The following is a 25817-nucleotide window of genomic DNA, read 5'->3' on the forward strand; positions in this document are numbered from 1 at the left end:
GTGTCTTTAAAGATGTTACTGAGATGTATGCATGTAATGTTTTAAAAATATGGAACACTTCACAAATTCGAGTGTTATCCTTGCGCAGGGGCCATGCTAATTTCTCTGTATAGTTCCAATTTTAGTATATATGCTGCTGAAGCAAGCACTTAAATAGTACTATTTTTCAATTGTGCTTTTATCCTGGGCTCCCACTTATAGCTTTGTTTACTCAGTGTGTGCTCAGTGATTCCTGAGCTCTGTGGAGGTCATCTGCATTATCTGAGGGTTTTTCCCTACTACTAGCTTATAGCCCTCCCTCAAGATCATCACTGATCACCATGGATGCAAACCAGAGCAAGGCCAAACAACTCCTGCCTCAAGCTGGCCTTAGTTTGCAGGCTCATAGGACAAGCCTAGGAAGCCAAGTGCAGAATGATGATTCTCATGTCTGGCAGCAGGTGTCACTGTAGCCAGAGGGAGAGCCACAGAAACCCAGGACTTGGCAGCAGAGGCAAAATAAAAATGCAAAGAAAAAAACTTTAATTTTTTCCTTGTTAAACTAAGAAGGAAGAAAAGGAGGAAGTGGGGAAGGGAACCATGAAGTTAAAATTCACCTACAGTCACTCTCAATTAAAGGTTGTTTTAGAAAAGCCAGTAACAGCTGCCCTCACCCAACCGTCTCCCCCATCCCTTGTCTCTAGTCACTTTTTGCAGCTAAACAAGAGATGACTCTTCATTTATCTGACCCAAAGAGGATGCTGTACCAACTCTAGGCAGGAAGGTACCTTCTTTGACAATGACATTCACAGAGCTCTGGCTTTGCAGGTTCCTCTCATCTTTGACGGTCAAGGTGAACACGTAGGTCCCCACTTGCAGCCCAGTCACAGTGGCGACACTGCTGTTAGCATTCTCGAGTTGCACCCCATCGGGTCCCCTGGACAAAGAGAGAAACCAGAAGGCGGAGCTGTACCTGTCTGCTGCAATCCTGACTCAGCAGGAGAAGACAATTACTGCCTCAGCTAAGTCATGAACTATTGTTTCCCAGACCTTGAGAGGGCATGTTTAAAAATACTCCATTTGCACAGAGTGTCAGTTGGCCCCAAAATATAGGCTACCTGCTGATCAGAAAATTCCATTCACTAGCTTTCAAGCACACCTAGCTTTATCCTTTATATGAGCTTCTAGAACATTCAAAATCTTTACTGTTCTAATGTGTAAAAGGAAGAAAGTACCACTGAGCAGATCTCTGATCAACCAAATAATTTAAGAGTGATATTTCTGAAAAGCATTTCTGGCTCAGTAGTCGGTTCAGCTCTTGCCAAAAAAGAAGAAAAATGTATTTCTTAATCACAAGCCAAAATCCCTCTTGGTGAAAAGTCAAGGAAAGGAAATGGGCCAAGTTTGCAGAAGGACTCTCAGGGCAAAACCACCTCTTCTCAGCAGCTCTATAAGCAAAGTTCCCTCCAGCTTCTGAACAGGTGCCACAGAAGACCCAGGACACCTTGTATCCTTCTTTCTCCCCTGTGGTCTCACCCAGCAGCCTGCAGCAAGGTAGTGAGTTCTGTGCCAACATCTGGCCCAAGCAACACATAGCAAAGAGCCCTTCTTACTCAAGGATCAAAACATCCCAGAGCATTCCATTAAACTATAGGACAAGCGGAGAAATCTGCACACTTTCAGGTTTTGCTTTGTTTTTACTGTTTAAACATAACTGCTGACCTTAGCAGGCCCTCTTGAAACATTCTCCTCTAAGAAGCCATGCTAAGCATTATTTCTGTTGACAACACTAGTAAGACAACTGAAAGGTCTATCAGCTATATCTTCAACAAACAGTTGAAGATAAACAGTGAAAACACACTAGGCTGAGGAAACATTAGGTTCGTCAAAAGATAGAAGAGCTGAGGGAAATAATCCTAGAATCTAAGTCACCAATCATTATTAGTAAGTGGCTCCTATAGTCAAATTATAATCCTTTCTTACTAGTCTCTTAAGCCCTGATCAAAAAACACATAAAAAACCCAGTCTGTCCTAGGCCTGCTACCTGTGGGAACAAGAATATTTTTAACCCTTCTGTGGAATTCTTTGCTTTCTGTGAAGTCCTGAGTTCAATTTGTTATGATTTAAATTAGCAAAACATAAACTGTGAGAACCAGCAATAGTTTGACTAGGTAACTTACAGTTTAATTAGTCCACTTTGGTTATTGCCTTTGGCCTCTCGCTAACATAAACGGTAAATGATATCTTCAAGGCAACAATAACAGAGTAATGCTTTCATTTTGTAGATGAATTTTCAATCTCCTTAATTGCTGCTCTGCCCCATCCCCCCTGCCAGCCTTACCCAGTTAATTTTGAGCAAAAGTATTTTTCTGCTCCATTACCCCTTCTATCCTGCCTCTCAAGTGTAATTAAACTATGCATTTTAGCAGATGGATTGTACCTATAAAAGCACCAGGACCATAAAGCACTACCTGGGGACTGGCTGATGGTAAGCATTCTTTATTTCTTACAAATATTATTTTGTATCATTTTCTTAGAGTTGGAAGTTTGAAGTAAACATTTCTTTCATAGGCACCAGCCTTGGATAAGCCAATAAAAGCAAATAGACTCTTAAAAGTAAGTAAAACCTTGTTCTTCAAAGGTTTAGAGCCTTTGTACAAATAAAGGTTTTAAGTCAATACTTACTGTGTTTTTTCCCAGAGATAAGAGATAATTTTCTGATCATCTGAGCTCTTGCTGCCATCTAGGGTTGTGCTGTCCACCGGCAGGGTCAGCTCTTTATCTGGACCTGCATCTGCCTCAGGAGGCTTGTTGTTTTCTACAAGACAGAGAATTGGAAGTCAAAAACAGTCTAGACCGGAAAGGAGAGTAATCAAATAGAACAAATGTTCTGAAAGCCATGAGAACTCTGCCTCTGCCCACAGAAATGTCAGATACTGTGGGAGATATGGGTATAGTCAGAAGGTCACAACCAAGAAAATAAGCCTGAAACATATAAAACAATTATGAAAGAACAGAGTAGAATTTGTAATACCATGCTGAATTTAAAATACAGTGCTCTAGAAGTGCAAATGAAAGGGCTGAATAAGGCAGGGTTTCTCGTGGGAACAGGCTTTAAACAGGCCCTTAAAGGAGACTGGCCACTGGCAAGGACACAAGCTGAGGCTCTGAAGATTCTTTCTCTATGATAAAAGGACAAGGAGGGAGGACTACAAAAGTTGCCAGGACAACAAAAGTTGCCATAGACAGGTGCTTCCAACCTCTTCCCCAGAACCCAAGCACCTCAGAACTTGTACCTCAGAACCCAAGTCCTCTCCTCCTCCAAGGTCCAAAGGGACAGCCAGTATAAGATAATACACCAGATAATTGGGCCTTACCAGGCTGCACAATAACAGTCACTTGAGCGGTAGCCTGCTGTCCTATTGTATCAGTCACTGTGAGCTGGTAAGTGTAGTCTCCTTCTTGCATTGCAGAGAGCTGTAGGGTTGGTGTTCTAACACCCTGAGTATATAAACATAGACAAATGGAAAAGCAGACTCCCAGAATCACAACATCATACAATAAATCCTATTCTGGTTGAAATGATTTACTCAGTTTTCTAAACCTAAACTGGTATTGTAATATTATTCCCAGTTCAACATAATTAGTGAATGCTGAATTAGACATGGAGGGACTTGAAACCAAAGGTTTCCCTCTTCAAGAGAATAGCCTTCTCTGATATAGCAACAGTTTCCAATAAGGTCAGAGCTCTCATATGGGAGGGGTATACGAGAAAATATATAGAGATAACTAAGATCAGCGTCCATGACCCACATTAGAAAGAAGACCTTGAACATAAAATAATGCAACTTTTAAAACAGCATTCTTCTTACTGAAGCCACACAGTGATCCCAACAAAACTGCCTCAATACCACATGGCAGCGACTTAAGATGCTATGCAAGGCCAAGCCGTCCACTTACAGATTTGTACAGATTCTGCAACAGCAGAGAAACCTAACAGAATATTAAACTAGAACCAGGTGAAATGTGAGCTTTAAGTCAAGCTTCAAAGTGGAAACAGAGACTTTTGAATGTCAGAAGGAACTTTATAAATAATTTAGGGCAGACTTCCAATGCAGGAACTTTCTCTGGAACAGTGGGTAAAAACTGGCAGCCTGTGGGCTCAATCCAGCTTGCAGATATCTTTTTGGCCTGTAGAGTCTTGAAAAATTATAAAATTTCACATACGGGTCTAGATTTTTATCTTCTCTTGAAAAGCTGAATGATTTGGCATTATTAAGGTAATACTTGCATGTGGTAATAAGCAGCTGATCTTGGAATAGCTGAATCAAGGCCTCAGTTCTCCAGTTATCTTTATTTACTTGTGTGAGATGCTTGAGGACCCATCTAATCATCTCCAGAGAGAAGATGTTCAAGATCTAGTCAAGTACTTACTCCAATTGTATTAGAAACCACTGAAATTTGCACCTTTGCAGGTGTAAAATTACAGGTGTAGTTTTTGAAGAGTTTGACTCTGGAATCATCTGGAACAGCTACATTTGATCATAAAGCCTTCTATAATACCAAACACTTAAAGACTTTTGCTAGTGTTTTAATTAAAGGTCCCTTAAAGTTTTTCTTTGTTTGTGTTTTCTTTTTTTAACTCAAATATTCTATGCACAAATCTGACTTTGGTAACTAAAATGGAGAAACAATGAGCCTGGGATAGGTGACCAGATCAAGTAGCTCTAATGGCCCTGGATAAGAAAAGACAGAAACTATATCCTCCTACCTGCATCTCCACGACTTTCCCTTTGCTGCTCGGGCTGAGTGACCACTCATAGCTGTAGATGCCATGATCATCAGTGCTCTGGTTCCCGAAGAGGGTGATGGAGTTTTGGGGCAGGGTGATCACTTGGTTGGGGCCTGCATTGGCCACAGGGGGGTAATCCACAGCCTTGTTCACTGTCAGGTTTGCAGTGGTAGAGTTGGTGGCGCCATCAGAGTCTACTACAGTCAGGCTGTCGGGGCAGAGGAAGGAGTGCAATCAGGGATAGGCTAAAGAAAAGAGGAATAAACACAAGAGAACTGGAAATCTTACCAATTCCCCTTATAAAGGCAGAGGAATACTGGAAGCTAATATGGACTGAGGGTTTGTCGTGTGTCAGGCACTGTTTCAAATGCTTTATCTCCCCCTAGTTCTCACAACAGTGCTATAAAGTGCTATCTTCACTTCACTCCTTACATATATGAGACTGAGGCAGAGAGAGGCAGACAACATGCTGAGCAGAGAAAGGCAGAAAACATGCCTGAGGTTACAGAGCTTGAACATAGTGGAACCAGGATCTGAATTCAGGCACTCTGTCCCCAGCACCAACTTGCTCTCCCATCTGCACACATCTGTATGCTGAAACCTAACAAGCATTGTTTGATATGGCCCTCAAACAACAGTCACAGAGAGTAGGTAGGTATCACTAATCTCACCTTACAGGAGGCTTAAAGAAGCTAAGTATCCTGTCCAGGGCTACATCATGAGCCAAGATACAAGGCCAGTTCTCTGACTCTAAAACCAAAAAAACAACTCTTAGGGAGAGATAATCCCTGGCTCTATTCTTGTGAGGTTCAAAGGCACAGTAGCAAGTAGAGCAAGATCTGGCCAAAAACGGCTCTCCTCCATGATCCTGTTTCAGCTGTGTACAAATAATCACAAGAATGGATATCCTGGGCAGACAGCCTCTGGGATGGACAAGTGGTGGGGGAGGGGGCTGGCTCTGGTTAGACAAGAGCCTGAGATGGAAATGAATTCTCCTACGCAACAGTCCCACAGTTTGTGTCAGTGTGAAATAGAATTTGCAAGAAGAAAAAAAAAAATGTTCATTTATAAGAGCAGGCTTTTACCTAAATGATGCCTTCCAGCTGAACAGCCCAAAGCTTCTCTTGCCACCTCAAAATGTGAGCATAAGCAAACAAGAAGGTTTGGGCTCCTTCCATTTGCTGACAAAAAGAGGAAAAGCATAGAAAAAATGTAGTTTGTTTAAATCTCACTACCAGCCACAGACAGAGCTAGACATCTGTGAGGTCTTATTCAACAATGTCACCTTTTATCTATGGGGATTCTTGGTATAAGAATCTTTAGAAAAAGGCACAAAAACATCAGACACACAGGCATGTGCAAATCATTTGAAAAAGAAAAATCCACAGAAGTTTTATTCTTTGCATATAAGAATCATGGAACAAAATAGCACCTGGTCCACAGGCTGGGAGAAAAGCTATTGCCATATAATAACAGAGGAGAGGAAAGGTGAGTGGAATCACACCAGATTGGACCTTACTAAAACCCAACCCCATTATTTCATAGATTGAGGCTTCAAAAAGAACTGTTTACATTACCCCATCTACCCAATTGTGGTTAGAATCTCAGGCTCTGGATCAAGCTGCCTGTGTTACCTTGAGCAAATTACTAAACCTCTCTGTGCGAATTTCCTAGTGTATAAAATAAGAGTAATTATAATACCTATTGTAAGGATTAAATGAGATACTGCAAAGAGTTCAAAACAGTACTAAACATATAATAAATGTTTAGGAAACAGCAGCTATTTTTTTTAAGATTTATTTATTTATGCATATAAGAGCTGGGGTACAGGCCAGAAGTGCAGGGGGGTGAGAGTATTCACCAGAGACAGAGTGGGGAATAGAACAGGCAGACTGACTGAAATACACTGCTGAGGGGAGCAGCAGGAAAGACAGGAGAGGTCTGCTGCTTGTAGGTAGCTCCCTGGGTGGCCGGGGATCAAGCTACAGGGGCTGCGATAGCTTCACAGTGCTGTGCTTAACCCCTTGCATCACCAGGGAGGCTCAGTAGCTATTATTTTTAAAAGGATCACCTGGCTCATCTAAATTCTAATGTTGAAATTCCTATATTAGAAAGTTAAAACCAACTCACATTTCCATTTTAAACCAATGAGAATTCTCTAATCTTGTTGTGCTGGCAGATAGCTTTCATTTACATGAAGTCTTGAATCAATAGGGAAAACTGCTAAGTAAGAACTTGCAAATTTATTTATGTTAGAAGTTGTACTCGGACACTCATTTTGTCTCAGAGAGTATATAAAACTTGATTAATCTGAGATCCAGTGGGGAAGACAAACACCCATGAAGAAGCTGTGGCACCATGGCAGATACCACATAGAGGCACTGAATACAAAAGGGAATAGGAGAGACATAGTCCTTTCTTTCTGAAAGTGATCTCAGAGAACTTCACAGAAAACTGAACAGGTCCTTAAGAATGGGCAGAACTCTAACAGTTTGAGAATGGCATTCAAGGAAGCAAAAATAAAATACTTAAGGGTCAAGTCAAGGAGTGGAATAGTGAGCCCTGACTTGGGAGTTAGAAATTTCTGTCTGCTCTTGAGTTCTAGCTGTGTAACCTCAGAGAAGTCAGTAAATAAACTAAGCCTTATTTTTCTCTCAGATATAATGAAGATAGTATTGTATACATATGGTACTCTGTAACATATAGGAATTATGCAAAGGATTATTCTAGAGAAATCCTCACATTCTTATTAATTTCATTCTAGAATGTGGACTAGTTGGCACTATTTCCCAAAAGAACATCCTTTGAATCATATTCTCCATAAAGGCCTAACAGAGAAAGAGCCTACAAATCATATTGAAATAAATCACTACTCAAATTTAGTATTCTGAGGTATCATAAATTAAGGAATCATTTCCCAAAGGGAAAAGACAAGAGGGGTACAGGTTCCTTCTGGATTTTGCCTGAGAAAAGGGCAAAGAAATATAGGCCCTTTCACTTAATGACATATATCCTAAAAAAAATTTTGAGTTCTGCCAGGTAAGACTTGGAGGAGAAGGATCAACTAATCTCACCCTGATCTACTATGCTCTGCCCTAAAAAGTTATCACTGTTGTGACCACAATCACCATAGGGCTCAGAGAACCAAATGGAACAAGTGTGAGCTGGTTTCACCTTGGATTTCTAGTACAGAAATTTTATACTTTATAGAATTTAGCCTGGGCTATATTATCAACCAACTCCACAGTGTGATATCTGTCTGAGGTACTCATAACTATGTAAAACCCAAAAGGGAGAAAAAAATGGCCCACGGTAAAGTTAAAGCTGGATCCTAATTTACCTGAAAGTGTAGTTCCCAGGGACGAGCTTACTTAGTTTTAATATGGCCGTATCTCCAGAAATCTTCTCTTCTCTCAGAGGCCCCTTAAGTTCTTCCCAATGGTACTGGACGATTTTATCATCATCAGTGCTTTCTTGACCATAAAGAAACATTAGTTACAACATGAGAGTGCTAGGTCTCAGCACTTATCCAGTTTACACAAACCAGGACAACCACCCAGGGATTTGGGGCTAGGAAAACTTCATGAAATTACAGACTATCTCTCCAGAGTGTTTCTTCCCTAGGAATATTGGGTCATTCTGCCTCTATATATATATATATATATATTCCACTGCATAGTTTTCCAAGGACTCCAACACAGGCAACTTCTGGTTAAAATGCTACTATATAAAAAAAGGAAAATAAAAAATTCTTAAATACAAAAAGAACTCTATCTCACTTAAAAGAAATACAAATTAAAATAATACTGAGACACCATTTCATTTTATTTTTTTAAATTTGTGGTTGGTCTTTATTTTTTTATTAAGATTTATTTATTTATGCATACAAGAGCTGGAGTGTAGGCCAGAGGTGCGGGGTTGGGGGGGGGGGCTGTTGTGTGTGTGTGAAAGGATTCACCAGAGACAAAGTGGGGAGCAGAACAGGCAGATCTACTAAAATACACTGCTGAGGGGAGCAGCAGGCAAGACAGGAAAGGTCTGCTGCATGTGGCCGAGTGGCTGGAGATAGCTTCATAGTGCTGCGTCTTAACCCTTTGTGCCACCAGGGAGGCCCCAAGACACCATTTAAAAAAAACATATCAGATTGGTAAATACTGAAGTTTTACAACACATTATATGAGTAAAGATATGGGCAAAGAGTCCCTCTCATAAGTCATGGTGGAAGCATAACTTGGGACAGTCTCTATAAAGAAGAATTTGGCAAGAATTATGTTTTCCTGGTAATTACTCTTCTAGAAATATAGCCTACAGAAATACCTGTGTGTGTTTAATGCCATGCTTACAAGACATGGTAATACTGTTTGTAATAACAAAAGACTAAAAATAATCTAAAGGATTATGCAAAGGATTAATCAGCAATTGACTGATTGAAAACATGTATATATTCATACAATGAAAATGGATCTCCATTTAATGGAAGGCTATGTAATCATTAAAAGAAAAAAAGAAGTTATTTCATGTGTTGAGTCACAAACATTCTCTACATATAGAAACAAGCATCATATATAAATTAAACAAGAGGGAAAACTATATATGTATTTTCTTTTTTTTTAAAGTTTGTAGTTTTTTTTTTTTAATTAATTAATTTATTTATACAAGCACTGGGTACAGTCAGAGCGTGGGAGGGTGAGAGAATTCACCAGAGCCAGAGCAGGGAGCAGAGCAGGCAGAAGGACCGAAGTACACTGCTGAGGGGAGCAGCGGGTGGCAGGAGAGGTCTGTGCGCCATGCGGGACCCTCCTCCGGTGGCCGGGGAGCGGCCGGGGATCTAACCGGCGCTGCAGAGGCTGCGGGAAGCTTCGCAACCCAGCGCTCAACCGCTGAGCCACCAGGGAGGCCCTATATATGTATTTTCTTATATATACATAAAGTACCTCTGAAAAGCTACATGAAATAAAACCATTGGTTGTCTGGAGGAAAACTGAGACAGGGATGGTAGGGTTGTTTTTGTGGTATATCTTTTTTTTTTTTTGTTTTAAAGATTTATCTATTTATTTATACAAGCAGTGGGTATAGTCAGAAGCGCCAGAGAATAAGAGAATTCACCAGAGCCAGTGCGGGGCAGAACAGGCAGACTGATGAAATACACTGCTGAGGGGAGCAGTGGGCGCGGCAGGAGAGGTCTGAGCACCATGTGGGACCCTTGCCTGCCAGCTGGGGATCAAACCGGTGCTGCAGAGGCTACGGGCAGCTTCGAAGCCCAGCACTCAACCGCTGCGCCACCAGGGGAGGCCCCTTTGTTGTATATCTTTATATATTATTTAACTTTAACCTATTCAAAAATGCAAAATAAAATGGTACTATGTGAAACATTTTTACCATTCTCACAAGTGCTTCTTCCTGCTTGGTTTTTCACTCTTGGTCTGCTATTGTTCTAGTCTCCTTTTTTTGTTAGAACTATCTACATGAAATTCTTAACCTTGCTAGAGTTTCCTCTGCTAAAGCAGTGACTGCCTCTGCCAAAAAGGATGCTACTGATGCCAAAACAATCAGGGTAACAAAGCCTCATGGGTCTCAAAAGAAAGCAAATAATGGTGAGAGGATAGGCCTGAAACCTCCTATACACACACTTTTAATTTCATAACTCTGAGAAGCAGGATGGCTGGCCCCAGATGGTCTTCTGAAAAGAAAATGGGAAGAGAGAATAACAAAGACCCAAAATCCTCTCATGTCACCCATTAGGCAACAAAAACTACTCTGAAGGTTGTTATGTTAATGTGCCAGGCAGGGGTATGGAGCATATTCTCTGAGTCTCTCCAGGAAGATGACATGATTCTTGTCAGGTGGTGATGGCTGGGAGAGAGCTCCTCAGTCAAGCCTCTCAGTTGCTTATCTTGCCATGATAGGAAGGAACTTTGTTTCTACAACTGAGAATGGCAACTCCATCTAAGCAAATTTGAAAACCAGCAAGTTTCAACCAAAATGATGCTAAATACATGCATGGTCACACTTTCTTACCTTCTCTGAAAAGCAATATTACCTCAAAGAAGCCACACAGGATATTTTAAATAAGGCCTGTCAGTTTTTCATTTCTATTCAGCTGCTTTGGGACGCTGGTCTTCCCAAAACATGGTCAAGACTGATCTAAACAGAATGCAAACATAGCTTGCCCCAAATCATACACCAGAGTTTTCTACCAGAGCACACAGTAAATGTTCTTCTAAAACAGCTTGCCTAGACAAGTACTCACGGCTGCCATCGATGACTGTAGAAGTGGTTGGCAGAGAGATTTCCTGGAATTGTGGTGACACAATAGCAACAGGAGGCCGATTCTTACGAGGCTCTACAAAAAAATGAACCAGAAGAAATTAGAAGAGGCTTTATAAATTATAGGAGGCGCAGGCCATATCTGGGTATATTATAAATCAGTTTCATTACATGATTTATGGTTGAAGCATTACCATATGGGAAAGTCACAAGGCTAGGTTGCCATTCAAATATAAGATACCTGGAAATGTAAGAGCTTTCTGCACACCTGACTATTCCTAAGACCATGCCCTGTGCATTCTTTTAACATCCACATACTACATAGTTCATGAAAAGCACTATAGCAGCAAGCTGACTAGAGCTGGATAACAAGAAAGCTTTCTGTAATAAAGGCCTTGGAAAGCACTTTCCCTTGGTACAGACTGTGCTGAAAAGATAATGGTGATTTCTCAAGCAACCTGAGCTGACTGTATGTGATGTAACTAGGTCTGAGTAATGAAAAGGTCACAAGCCACTCAGGTCCACCCGAATGACTGGGAGCTACCAAACCCGAAGCCATTCCTTTCAGAAATGAGTAAATGACCTATGCTGATCACATTTTTAAGAAGGTAGAAGAATTACCTTAGCTACAAAGTTAAAGAAATGAAAAGAAAATCTACTACCAGCAAAGACAGAAAACAGTATTAAGAATTTGTGCCAATATATATGCCAATGTCCAATTTCCCCAAATTTCATCGAAAATGCAAATCAAGATACCTTGCTATTACACTTTAATCTACCAATTGTGGATCACTTAAAAAGAATGACGGGATTTGGTTTCCAAGATGAAAGAAGACTGGCAAGGTTTAAATGAGGAACTTTGGGGCCTCCCCGGTGGCGCAGCGGTTGAGCGCTGGGTTGCGAAGCTGCCCGCAGCCTCTGCGGCGCCGGTTCGATCCCTGGCTGCTCCCTGGCCACCGGAGGAGGGTCCCACATGGTGCGCAGACCTCTCCTGCCGCACACTGCTCCTCTCAGCTGTGTACTTCGGTCCTTCTGCCTGCTCTGCTCCCTGCTCTGGCTCTGGTGAATTCTCTCACCCTCCCGTGCTTCTGACTGTACCCAGTGCATGTATAAACAAACAAAAACAAAATAAAATAATAAAATAAAAAAAAAAAAGAAAATATTTAAAAAAATAAATAAATAAATAAATAAATGAGGAACTTTGTGGACAAAAGCCTACATTTCTCATCAGTCAGTGGACTGGTTCTTCTCGATATTTCTAGGCTCCTGGCTTTCTTGTATCCCTTAATTACGATTCACAGTCCTCTCTCAGCATGACCCACCTGGAGAAAGTTCTCAGGTAGACAGGCTACTGTTCAGGCCATAGTACACAGTGGGCTGTGAGACTAATGTTTCCCTGCACAGCCAAGATTTTCAACTAGAACCAAAGCATATACTTTGTCACCCTAACCTTTCACCACACTTTATTGGAGTAACTCCCAATAAATACATTACCAAAGAAAACAGGAATTTAAAACACCTAACGTCAAACTCCTATCTCTGGGACTCCTGCAGAGTAAACAATGAGGTTGCCACCAGGGCTGGAAAATACATACCTGGTTTTACTGTCACGTTCACATAACCTTCTCCATGGCTATTCTGACCATCAACAATCACTTTGAATTCATACAAGCCTGGAGTGAGCTGAAGAAGTGAAAGAAGATATTTTTTTAGACAACCACAAAAAGTAACAATTATATTTTAAATAATGCATATATGAACTTTCCACTGCTGATTCTTGCATGCTCTTCTTGCACTTTTTCAAAATGGAAAAAGTAAACTAGCTGAAAAGATGAAACAATGAATTATAAACTTAAAAAAAACCCTAAAAACATAGCTTTTAATGTGAATCTTATTACTAGCTGATTCTAGAACAACAGAAGGAATTTTAATATCTCTGTACTCCCATTTTCTTTTCAGAAGAACATTAAAGGCCCAACCATCCTAATTCACAGAGTTATGAAATTAAAACAATCATCACTGCAAAGAAAAACATTTTTGTAAAAACACCAAATTGCTCCCAAATATCTGAATATTTTTCCCTCCGGATTTCCACTATCTGTATAAACATAATATAAAAAGAAAAAAAAAATCACCCACAATCCCACTTTCCTAATACTTCAATTAGTCACACTTCCCTGATTTCCTTCCAATCCTTGGCCATACCAAAAAAATTCATTTAAACAGTTCTTTATGTGCCAGTCATGATCCTAGGCTTGGGATTTGAAGATAAGAAAGATGAGGTCCCTACCTATGTGTTCATATTTCAGTGGTATTCAGGATCTGGCTAGGAACAAGGTGTATAACAAACTTTTCATTGTACCCTCTTCCATTCATTTAGCATGAACACTTAACACCATTATACTTTTTAATAGTCCTTGTAATGGCTGTAGAATAACAGAGCACATGTGCCATAATTCATATAAGCATATTCCATATTGTTGGATATTTGGTTGTTTCCAAATTTCTACTATTACAACTCATTCTGTGATAACCACCTTTCAGGCAAATGGGTTTTTTCCCTTCTTTTGAATTCCCTGTGGGTAAATGCTGATCAACCGCCGGTAGCATTTTCTTGTACTGCTCTCCCTTCCTTGGCTTTCACTTCTCTGCCCACTCCTCATTCTCTCCAGTGTTCTCTTCTTTCCATACCTTTAGTGACAGTATTGCCAGTATTCCAATTGTAACCTGTATTTCTTCCCTCTGCACATTATCCCTGGATGATATCATCTATTACCACGGGTTCAACTGTAGCCCAGACTTGTATTCTGGCTCTAGCTTCTTTCACCCAGCTACTTACTCTAGACACCTCCACTCAAATGTTTCACAGTACCTCAAGTTCACTCTGTCCAAAAATGAATTTATCATCTGCAAACCTCCCCAAACTGGTTCCTCTTTCTGTGCTCATTTCAGTGAATATAACTATAATTGGACCAACATCTACCTAGATGCCAGAGCCAAAAGGCTAGAATTAGCCTAGATTTTCCTTCCCTAACACCACCTCCACCCAGTTAATTGAACACCAGGTCTTATCAAATTGACCTCTATGTTTCTCACATCTACTCACTTCTCTCCATTTATACTGCCACCATCTCAGCTTTTAACCATTCATCACAGAACAGTTGTTAAAAAGCATGGGCTTTAAAGATGGAAAGATTCCTTCAAATCTACAATGAAGTAGCCATGTGAACTTTGATCAAACTACTTTATTGTTCAATATTTAGTTTTGTCATTTGTAAAACAGATATTAATATCTACATCTTGTGGTTACTATGAAGGTTAAATTAAATAAGTGCATAAATCAATTAGCACTATGTCTAGCACATGGTATAAGCGCAATAGTTTTTTTCTGTTTTATTTATTTAATCTTTTTACTCAGGTAATTATCATCTAATATGTACATTTTTTTCAACAGATTACTCATTAATATTCCAAATTTGAGCCTCAGTTCCTCCAATCTATAGTGAGGGTGATTTTTGTAAATTGAAAATCTGATTATTTCTTTCTCCTGCTTAAAACCTTTCAAAGGTTCCCTATTCCCTCTGGATAAGATACAAAGTCCTTCACCTGGCATCAAGGCTCTGTGCAATCTAGCCCCAGCAGCATCTCTCCAACTTACCTGTGCCACTGCTCTTTTTACACAATAGTTTACTGGGCAAAGCCACATACAATTCTCTCCCTCTGCTTGGAGCACTACTCCTCCACCCTTTACCCAGTAAGTTAGTCACTTTTGAAGACCCAACTAGATAAACTTTACTCTAACTCCAGGGCTTCAATAATCCCCTGCACTCACATAGTGTATCACCCTGTTTAAACCATCTACTTCCTGTTAGCATCACCTACAAGACTCTGTTGTCCTTGAATATTAAGATTAGTTCACTGGTCAATCCCCAATGCCTGCTACATAACTAATATACAATAAATAGCTGTTGAATAAATGTATGAATGAATGAATGAGAGAGAGTTCTTGGCCATATGATATGAACTTTTTTATGACTCTAATAACTATACTGAATCCTCCCCACCCCCCGCCAAAAAAAAAGCTAAGCCAATTTACAGTCACATGCCTATGAATAACCTAGCTTAGCTCCTAAATCTAAAATCATTATGTTACCTTAAAAGCTGTTTGGTTTATACTTTCAACTATCTTCACCATGCTGGAACAGTCTACTCTTTTTTTTTTTAATTTAATTTAATTAATTTAATTATTTTTTTTAGAAGTGGGGTACAGGCCAGAATTGCAGAGGGTGAGAAGATTCACCAGAGAGAGTGGGAAGCAGAACAGCCAGATGCACTGAAATACACTGCTGAAGGAAGCAGTGGGCGAGACAGGAGAGGTGTGCCATGCCATGTGGATTGCTCACGGCTGGCTGGGGATCGAACTTGCACCACAAAGGCCGCAGACAGCTTCACAGTGCTGTGCTCAATCCCCTGTGCCACCAGGGAGGCCTAGTCTTCTCTTTTTGATTTGAGAATCATCTACTAACAAATATTGGATGTCAGCCAATCAGACTTTTGGAGGATTCACTTCTAAAAGATTGTTCCTGACTTGAGTGTGGACAGGAAATTCTGTATAATACCCTTGAGAAAATGGTCAACATCTCTACCCCAACCTTGAAAATGACAGGAAGCAAATTCACCTTGGATAGTTTGGGGGTTTGAGAATATTTTCCTTCCATTTCTCCACTGTAGTCTTTAGGATGAGTAATTAGCTGCCAGTTGTAGGTGTAGGTTTCTCCTGTAGAAAGGTAGTGACAAAAATCATGAAAACACACACCAACACACCAAGAGGGCAGCTATACTGACTGCCAAAAACAAATCTCTTCTAAATCTTGATAAGGCCTTGGTTTTTAAGATTTCACCTCAAAGCCTATAGGGAAACCAAATATTTCATTGAAAGAAAGGGTAGATTTTGTTGCCATGGCTATAGTCAGAGATTCTTCCACTCTCTTCCAGCAATGCTCTTTCCTGCTCCATATCCCACAAAAAAACAGGTTGTACATAGTGTGGCATCCCAGCAAAAGTACACACCCTACCAACCACTACAGATGAACTCATTGGGAACAAAGGCCATTTTTCTTTCTTTCTTTTTTTTTTTTTTTTATAAAACTTCTTTTGCAACAAAGAACCACAATGACTTCTAAATAACAGGGTTCAAAAATAGCTTTTTACAGAGTGCTAGCAACGTTCGTCTCACTGAGGTCATCACACCCTGGTGAGTTAAAAGAGCTACTTCTTCCTGCTGAGCTAAATAACATGCTGCAGAAGATGGCAGGGGATGGCCCATTTAAAACAGGCCCCACTGAAATTAATTAAGATCAAACAAAGTATTAAATGGTCCTCATTTGCAACTCAGACTGTATGACTGGGTATGGCAAGGATATAATCTCTCCCCTGTAAAAGTGGTCTTAAATTTGGTGGGGGGGAGTGTAAAATGCATTTCTAGTTATGGAAGGGGGGAGTAGAACAGCCAAAAGTGAAAGTAAAAGGGGAAAAAATGGAACCTCTAACACATAACAGACAATGGTAATCTTTTATTTCATGAATTCAAAAGTTAAAGTTAACATGTAGATCCTAATGTCAAAACATCTGCATTTATGACCAGATTTTATTTTATAAGCCTTAGATATAAGGTCAATTACTCTTCCTTCCTCCCCAGTTATTTTTTGGCCAGTTGTCAGCTCCAGGTAGCTTCTGTATATGCAGAAGTTATGATAGGCAAGGAGAAGGAAAGAAACAGATGTAGAATAGTAACTAAAAGGTGACATTTCTTCCAACTGTAGTTGAAAATTTTGTCCATACAGAAAACAGATTTATACCGGTTTGGGAACTGACAATTTTATATCTAAAGCTAGTAACACAAATTTGAAAAAGGGGGACATTTCTTTCATAGGAAAAAAAGCTCAGGGTAAAAATTATGCCTTACAATCAGAAATTTGCCCAAGGGTAGGAACAAATGAGTATAGATCTATTAGAATGCCGGTTTTAATGATTTATGGCAGTGGTTTCAGACTGTCTCTCAGCACCTCGGAGGGATTCTGAGAGATACCACAAAGACAGAGGACCCCCCCCTCAGAGCTAACCCTGCTTCACTGTCCCCACCCTCTGGAAGTGTGAGCCATCCATCTCAGGTATCTGATAAAGGCTGAAGACCCTGGGGAGAGGAGACTTGAAAAGAATCTGTTTCTGAACCGATGTGTTTTATAATTCTGATCTACAAGATGGTATTAACTCACAGAAATGCATATGCATTTAAGGGTTAAAAGGAAAATACATTAGAGCCCCCAAAACTTTCACAGCTCAAAGGCAGTTTTTTCCTCACCCCCAACTTCAAAGGCCACCACATCCATTCACCTTAACTTACCAACAGAGAGGGAAAGGGAAAAGCATCTCCAGAGAAGATGGAATGAACTGATAAGAAAACTTCAATTTCAGGCAAATGGCCAACAGACATATGAAAAAATGTTCAACATCACTTGTAATCAGGGAAATGCAAATCAAAACTACCATGAGATACCATCTCACACCAGTGAGAATGGCACATATTAAAAAAACTAGCAACAACAAATGTTGGCGAGGGTGTGGAGAAAAAGGAACTCTTCTGCACTGTTGGTGGGAGTGCAAACTGGTCCAACCACTATGGAGAGCTGTGTGGAGATTTCTGGACCTACTAAACATAGAGCTTCCATAAGATCCAGCAATTCCACTCCTAGGTATTTACCCAAAGGACACAGAAACATCAATTCCAAAGAGCACCTGCACCCCTATGTTTATAGCAGCACTGTTTACAATAGCTAAGCTTTGGAAACAGCCCAAATGCCCAAAAACAGATGACTGGATCAAGAAGATGTGGTACATATATACCATGGAATATTACTCAGCATTCAAAAAAGATAAACACATGCAATTTGCAGCAACATGGATGGCGCTGGAAGGGATCATGCTCAGCGAAATAAGCCAAAAAGAAAAAGAAAAATACCGGATGGTCTCACTCATAGCAGGAATCTAGAAAACTTAAATAAGGGACCAGGAAAATGAATATAAGAAAGTGAAAATCAAAATCAACAAAAAACTATGAACCAGAGACACTTTCTGGGGGGTGGGGGGGCGGGAGGGGAAGGATTGGGGTCAGAATGGGGCGTTTGCAATTGTATGGGGGAATATAAAAATAAAATTTAATATTAAAAAAATAATAAAAAAAATAAATAAAGTATATAGCTATGCAAAAAAAAAAAAGAAAAAGAAAACTTCAATTTCAGGACAGAAATATGTAACAAAGAGAGCATTTAGATTCTGGAAAAATACTTTTTTTCCAAGATTTATTTTTTCAATTTATGCATTGAAGAACTGGGGTATAGGCCAGAGGTGTAGGGAGTGAGAAGATTCACCAGAGACAGTGGGGAGCAGAACAGGTGGATTTACTAAAATACACTGCTGAGGGGAGCAGCGGGTGAGACAGGAGGGGTCTGCTGCGCCAAGTGGTTAGCTTTCTAGCTAGGGATCAAACTCATGCTACAGTGGCTGGTGATAGCTTGATAGCACTGAGACTTTAACTCCTGTGCCAACAGGGAGGCCCATACTTCTTGTATAAATATATTATTTGGTATTAGGTCCAGAAATTAGGAATACAGTATTGAAAACGTGTACCTAAAATGGAAGGACACCCCCACCCCGCCCCCCAGAGCATGGGATCCTACTTTATTAACTCTATTTTGCTTTTGTTTTGTTTTTTGGGGTTTGTTTTTGTTTTTGTGGGACCCTCGCCGGTGGCCGGGGAATGAACCAGAGCTGCAGAGGCTGCCGGCAGCCCAGCGCTCAACCACTGCACCACCAGGGGAGGCCCTTATTAACTCTATAATGGGAGTAACATAAATCCACTGCAAAAAATCTTTCATCAAAGCAAGTTTCACTTCATGAGATAGTCTTACAAGAATACATATTAGCAGTAGTCTTGCAAAACTTCTCTCCAAGTTTTATACCTGCTATTTATTAGTTGTTTGGCAAAAATAAACACGTTAACCTGAGTCTCAGTTTCTTCCTCTTTTAAATGGACAAAATACAACCTACATTTTTTTTTTTAAAGAGGCATGTACTATTTATTCATTTAATTAATTTATTTGTTTGTTTGTTTGTTTATACATGCACTGGGTACAGTCAGAAGCGCGGGAGGGTGAGAGAATTCACCAGAGCCAGAGCGGGGAGCAGCGCAGGCAGAAGGACCGAAGTACACTGCTGAGGGGAGCAGCGGGCGGCAGGAGAGGTCTGCGCGCCATGTGGGACCCTCCTCCAGTGGCCGGGGAGCAGCCGGGGATCGAACCGGCGCCGCAGAGGCCGCGGGCAGCTTCGCAACCCAGCGCTCAACCGCTGCGCCACCGGGGAGGCCCAACCTACATTTTTTTTTTTAAGATTTTATTTATTTTTTGCGTAGAAGGGCTGGGTTGTAGGCCAAGGTAAGGGGGATGAGAAGATTCACCAAAGACAGAGTGGGGAGCAGAACACATGGATCTGCTGAAATACACTGATAAGGGGAACAGTGGAGAAGACAGAAAAGGTCTGCTGCACCATATGTGGGCTGGCTCCCTGGCTGGGGATCGAACTCAGGCCCTAACAGTGATAATGCTTAAACTAACAACCTAGGCCACCAGGGAGGCCCAACACAACCTATATTTAATGAGCATCAGCTACATGCTAGAAAATGAATAGGTATCTTATAAAACATTTCATTTTGCCCTGAAAGTAACTTTTAAGAGAAAGGAATTTTTTTAAATTGTTCATAGTATATTTATTTTTAACATTTATATATATATATATATAATTTACATCATTGTTCATTTTTGTACAATGTATGCTTTCTCTTCTCAGGTGCATTCAAAGCAACATGGATGGAGCTGGCAGGGGTTATGCTCAGTAAAATGAGCCAGAAGGATAAAGAAAAGATATAGGAATTATTATCCTCATTTTACTGAGATAGAAACTCAGAGAAGTTAAATAATTTGCTTGAAATCATTCAATGATTGACAAACTGCTGGAATTTGAACCCAGATTTGACATTGAAGCCCATGATCTCAAACATATTATAATGCCTCTAACATAGCAAATACTCTAGCATAGTCTCATAGGAATGTGGCTACAAGTGAATGAGTTAAGGTATATAGAAATCATTATAAATTAAACATTATTGGGCTTCCCTGGTGGTGCAAGGGGTTAAGCACCGCACGGTGAAGCAATCCCAAGCCTCTTCAGAACGAGTTTGATCCCCGGCCCACCAGGGAGGAACCCACATGGCGAAGCAGACCTCTCTTATCTCGCCGGCTGCTCCCCTCAGCAGTGTATTTCGGTTAGTCTGCCTGTTCTGTTCCCCACTCTGTCTCTGGTGAATCCTCTCACCCTCCCCCCAGGCCTCTGGCCTGTACCCCAGCTCTTCTATGCATAAATAAATCTTTAAAAAACAAAAAAAATTTTAAAAATAAACATTATCCAACTAAAAGTGGAATTTTTTTACCTTTAGTTGGTTCTTGGAGAACATATGCATTCAATTTTACTTCATTCTGAGGCAAGGTGATCTGAACACTATCTCCAGCAGATACCACCAATTTCTTTATAACTGGAAATAAAATGTATAGGAAATAAAAAATCAGAAACAGACTACCTCATTTCTTCGCTTCCTTTTATGGCCAAATTTCTTTTATAAACAATAGTTAGTTACTGCCTTGACTTCTTCATTATTTATCCAGTGAAATTTGATTCTGTCCCCACTTCTTCACTGACAAGGATCTTTTGAGGTCACTAACAAACTGGCTCAAAGTAAACCTTGTAACTGTTTCTCAACTCCCACTCTTCATCTCTGAGGCATGTAATATTGCTGACTGCCTCCATCTTTAAAAACTCTTGATTACGACACCATATTTTTCTACTTTTCTTCCTTTCTCTCTGAGTTTTCTCCACTGTATTTTAACTCTGGCCTCTCCCCATGCCATCTTTATATTACTTTCCACAGAGTTCAAAATATTTCAACTCTGTTTCAGGGGTCACCTTTATTCTAATAACTTTCTAATAAAATACACAAAAAAGCTCCTAGAAGGAAAGGCACGTCACAAGGCAGTCTTAATTTCTTTCCACCCCAATTGTTACAACCAAATTTAGGTTGTTTCAAGAATCTTAACCTTCCCCTACTAGCTTCTCCACTCTAATCCATCCTATCTTCCTACAAGACCTACCACCACTAACTCTTCTAAAACTCTCACCTACCACGTTACTTTCCTACTTGAGAGCTCCCCTATTCCCAAGCCATGTTTAAGACCAAACTCTTAACCTGGCATTAAAGAGTCACAATCGTCTGATCAGACCTTCTGACCAAATCTGCCTTTAGTTACATTCATGTTCTCTCTTGGGCTCTGTATAAGCCATGGTCTACTCTTGGGGATTTTATAAAAGCTATTTCCTTCAATGGGGTGATTGCCTTTCTTTATTCTCCATACAGTTCTTTGTTTCTAGCTTAAAACCAGCCCTCTTTGTAAGAAATCTTACCAGACCTTTTCAGTCTGGTAGTCAAGATCCTACTTCCTGAACTATTTTAGCATTTTTGGAATATCCAAGTCAGCAAATAGCTACCACTGTCTTTATACTATTCATATAGGTATTACATGGATGTAAGAAATTCTCAACTACGGCACTATCGACATTTTGGACCAGATTATTCTTTGTTCTAGGAAGAGGATTGGGTTGGCCTATCACAAAAGATGTTTGGCAGTAACCCTGGCCTCTACCCACTAGATGTCAGTAGCACTCTTTCTCCATAGTTGTAACCAAAAATGTTTGCAAGAACCAATGATTATATAAATCTTATTTCTCTGACAATAATAGTTCATTAGCTATGAGCCCTAATATGAGAACTATGAGAGCTTAAAGCTTAACAACTGGCTAGTCTGCCCATATTTCAAGACTGGGAAGTGAGAAGAGCTTCCTAGACAAATATGAAATTTGATATTTATCTATCTACTTGAGAACTTTGCACTTGGGAAGAAATGAAACCATCTTTTATGGAAACTTCAGCATTTAGACATTCTAGGAGATGAAATAACACATTGAACTGACTTTCAAAAGAAACAAATAAACCACTATACTCAGAGAAAGTACAATGGGCAAAAATACAGCACAACTGACTCAAACCTTCTCAATTACACCAAAAATTATAAGCATTCTGCCTGAGTACAAAAAACACTTTGGTACCTCAGGATTGAAACCTTAGAGTTTCATGTTATATTACCACCAAAGGAGATCCTAGGAAAATAAAAATTGGCAAAAACTCATTTTCACTGGTTTTGTTTCACTCCAGTCACTTTTTCAGAGTATAAAAATCAATTTTGTTTCCTTGATTAGCCATTTCTTTCTAATACCTTAGAACAGAATTAGTGAAGTACAGTTTTGTTGTTAAGGCAACATTCTATGTATAAATCTGCTCCCTATGAGTTGCTTTAAAAAATAAAGATGCTATCAAAATCAGAGAGACAAATATCTCTCCAACTATCAGCATTTTACAAAGCAAACAGGTGCACAGACACAACTCTTTTTTCCCCCCAGTGACCTCTGTTGCTTGATTCCTTAAACATTACTTAATTGAATCTTGTGTCTGTAAGTGCCAGGCACAGTAAAATCTGGTTCTGAGGAAATTCTCATAGGCTGGGCCTGTGACCACAAGGACACTGATGGTTTGTTTTTTCCCCCCTAATCTACAGTCTTTAAACGTCACCCCTCCGTCCTCCTTCCTTTCAACTAAACAAGAACACTGATCAAAAGCTCTATTTTCTCATCTATCCCAAGGGTAGAAGCCAAGGGCCTCTTCACCTGGGGATGGCGCCGAAGTGTTCTGGAAAGAGGCCTGGGAGCTGGAGGTGGCAAAACTGTAGGAGGGAGCCACTGGCTGAGAGGTAGCAATCAGGCTTTTTACTTGCTGAGTGCTGGGCGTAGTACCAGGATTCGCTGATGTCCCAGGTTGGACCGACACATTCTTTGACCAATCAGGAATCTCCACAGGCAAGGTTGTATTTAAGGGATTGGAAATTATAACTGTTTTGTGGACCTAAAGAAATGTAAAAGTTACAAGTCAGTTTTTTATGTTATATCTCATGAAATAACTGCACACTAAATGTTTCTTTGAAAAACGCAGATCAAAATATTGAAGAAACTTGTCTCACCATCCAAACTGATATTAAATGTTGATATAAATCTTTCCAGGCTTTTTTCTTATGCAAAGAATTTTGCTTAAAACAAAGTAGTAATAATTGTACTAAATATACTTTTAATCTTTTCTCACTTAACATTTATATTCTATCTTTCTACAAATATTTATTGAGCACCTATTATGGAAAAGATCTTGTGGATCCAAAATATAAATAAAACACAGTCCCTCTGCTTAACAAGTACACAATCTAGAGGGGAGACATAATAGGCCAAAATGGTAAATACATCTATAAAATTTATGATGAAACACAATCTGAGTGAGCATGAAAAGATGACTTAAACAAAGATTTCCTGAGGAAGGAGAGTCCTAAGCTCAGTTTTAAAGGGTAAATAATTATTCACTAGACAAAAGGCTAAGTAGAGAATGAATAAAGGCACAAAAAATGAGATTAACATGGCATATGTTGGGAACTGAGAGTCATTAGCAAAGTGAGAGGCAAGAAAAAAATGGAAGATAACTAGAAAGAGACTAAAGAAGAAATATGCAGGTTTAAGGAGAGATGTAATGGTAAGCATTTAAAGAGTTGTATGGAAGCAATTGACAAGGTCACATTGCTGTCTTTTTTTTTTTTTTTTAAGTTTTATTTATTTATTTATACAAGCACTGGGTACAGTCAGAAGCACAGGAGGGTGAGAGAATTCACCAGAGCCAGAGCGGGGAGCAGAGCAGGCAGAGGGACTGAGGTACACTGCTGAGGGGAGCAGCGGGGAGCAGCGGGGAGCAGCGGGTGGCAGGAGAGGTCTGCGCGCCATGTGGGACCCTCCTCCAGTAGCCAGGGAGCAGCCGGGGATTGAACCTGCACTGCAGAGGCTGCAGGCAGCTTAGCAACCCAGCGCTCAACCGCTGCGCCACTGGGGAGGCCCCATATTGCTGTCTTAAATGGATCATTTAATTTGCTGCATAAGTGTATGAGACTGAAGAAGTATACAACAGTAGGAATACCACTTAGGAGAGTACTACATTCATCCAAATGAGAAAAGATAAGTGACTAAACAAGAGTAGAAGTAGAAGTATAGTAGAAGTATTTGAAATGAACTTTAATTAAAGTGTAATTAACATAAAATAAGCTGCACACATTCAAAGTGGATAGGTCAATGAGTTTGGACAAGTGTATAAACCCTGAGACTATAATCATGAGGAGATGGGGAGCGAAAACATTTCTATCAAGCCCAAAAGTTGATCGATGTCTCTGTAGTAAATGCCTGCCTCCAACTTCAGTCTTAGGCAACCACTGATTTGTTTTCTGTTATCATTATTTTGGGCTTCCTTATATTTCATATAAAAGGAATCATACATATTACTTTTGTTTCTGGCTGCTTTCACTTAATATAATACCTTTGCAATTCATTCATATTATTGCGTGTATCAGTAGTACAGTTTTTTTTATTAATGAATATTATACCATTATAGAGATTGAATAAATCAAAATTTGTTTATCCATTCATCTCTGATAGGCTTTAGTTTTTAGTTCTTAGCTCTTATAAATAAAATTATGAATGTTTTAATACAAAGAATACAAATATTTCTGTATACCTAAGCTTTAACTTGAAAAACACAGAAGAAGAACTTCATAAGAAATTTTGAACTATTATCCAAAGTGGCTATACCATTTTGCATTTCCAGCAGCAATGAAAGTAGCTCTACAACTTCACCAACACTTGATATTCTTAGTCTATTCATTTTTGACTATTCTAATAGTATCTCACTGTGATTTAGTTTGCATTTTACTGATGACTAAAGAGGTTTAACACTCATGGGTTTACTGGTCATATATTTTCTTTGATGAAATTTATTCAAGTCTGCCCAATTTTTTATATCACTATTAAGGTACAATTGACATTTAATAAACAGGGTATACCTAAAATGTACAATTTGGTAAGTCTGGACATATATGTACATGTATGAAACCATTACCACAATCAAAACAATGAGCATGTTCATCACTCTCACCCCTGCCAGGAAACTATATATCCATCACTTTCAAAGATTTCTTATGCTCCTTTGTAATCCTTTCTCCCAACCCCCTAAACAACAACTTTCTTCTTCCTATCACTGTTGATTATTGGTTCATCAATAAATGGAGACTTGGGCTGATTCTAATTTGGGGCTATTACAAATTGAGCTGCTATAAATATTCCCTTATAGGGCCTCCCCGGTGGCGTAGTGGGTTGAGCACAGCGCTGTGAATCTGTCCGCAGCCTCTGCAGTACAGGTTCGATTCCCACACTGCCAGGGAGATACCCACATGGCGCAGCAGACCTCTCCTGCCTCACCTGCTGCTCCCCTCAGCAGTGCTCTCAGTCCATCTGCCTGTTCTGCTCCCCACTCTGTCGCTGGTGAATTTTCTCATCCTCCCGAGCCTCTGGCCTGTACCCTAATTCTTGTATAAATAAATAAGTCTTTAAAAAAATATTCCCTGATAGGTCTTTATGTGAACATATTCTGTCATTTCTCAAGCATAAATACCTATGAATAGAATGTTTGGTCATAGAGAAGATG

General features: G+C 39.8%; 1 protein-coding gene across 1 annotated transcript in view; it reads right to left on the minus strand.

The window, feature by feature from the left end:
- KIAA0319L (KIAA0319 like) overlaps positions 1 to 25817 on the minus strand; it is a gene marked incomplete at its 3' end in the record, with an annotated part of 94775 nt that overhangs the window by 19256 nt on the left and 49702 nt on the right. The window contains exons 4-13 of the mRNA XM_084242742.1: positions 22922 to 23156; positions 20580 to 20681; positions 15718 to 15815; positions 12634 to 12721; positions 11022 to 11114; positions 8112 to 8244; positions 4751 to 4979; positions 3357 to 3480; positions 2665 to 2797; positions 768 to 916 (exon numbers count right to left, since the gene is read on the minus strand). Of these exons, the coding sequence (XP_084098868.1) occupies positions 768 to 916; positions 2665 to 2797; positions 3357 to 3480; positions 4751 to 4979; positions 8112 to 8244; positions 11022 to 11114; positions 12634 to 12721; positions 15718 to 15815; positions 20580 to 20681; positions 22922 to 23156 (1384 nt within the window). The remainder of the gene's footprint in view (positions 1 to 767; positions 917 to 2664; positions 2798 to 3356; positions 3481 to 4750; positions 4980 to 8111; positions 8245 to 11021; positions 11115 to 12633; positions 12722 to 15717; positions 15816 to 20579; positions 20682 to 22921; positions 23157 to 25817) is intronic.

This window comes from Talpa europaea (genome assembly GCF_964194135.1).
Source record: "Talpa europaea genome assembly, chromosome: 9".
NCBI lineage: Eukaryota > Metazoa > Chordata > Mammalia > Eulipotyphla > Talpidae > Talpa > Talpa europaea.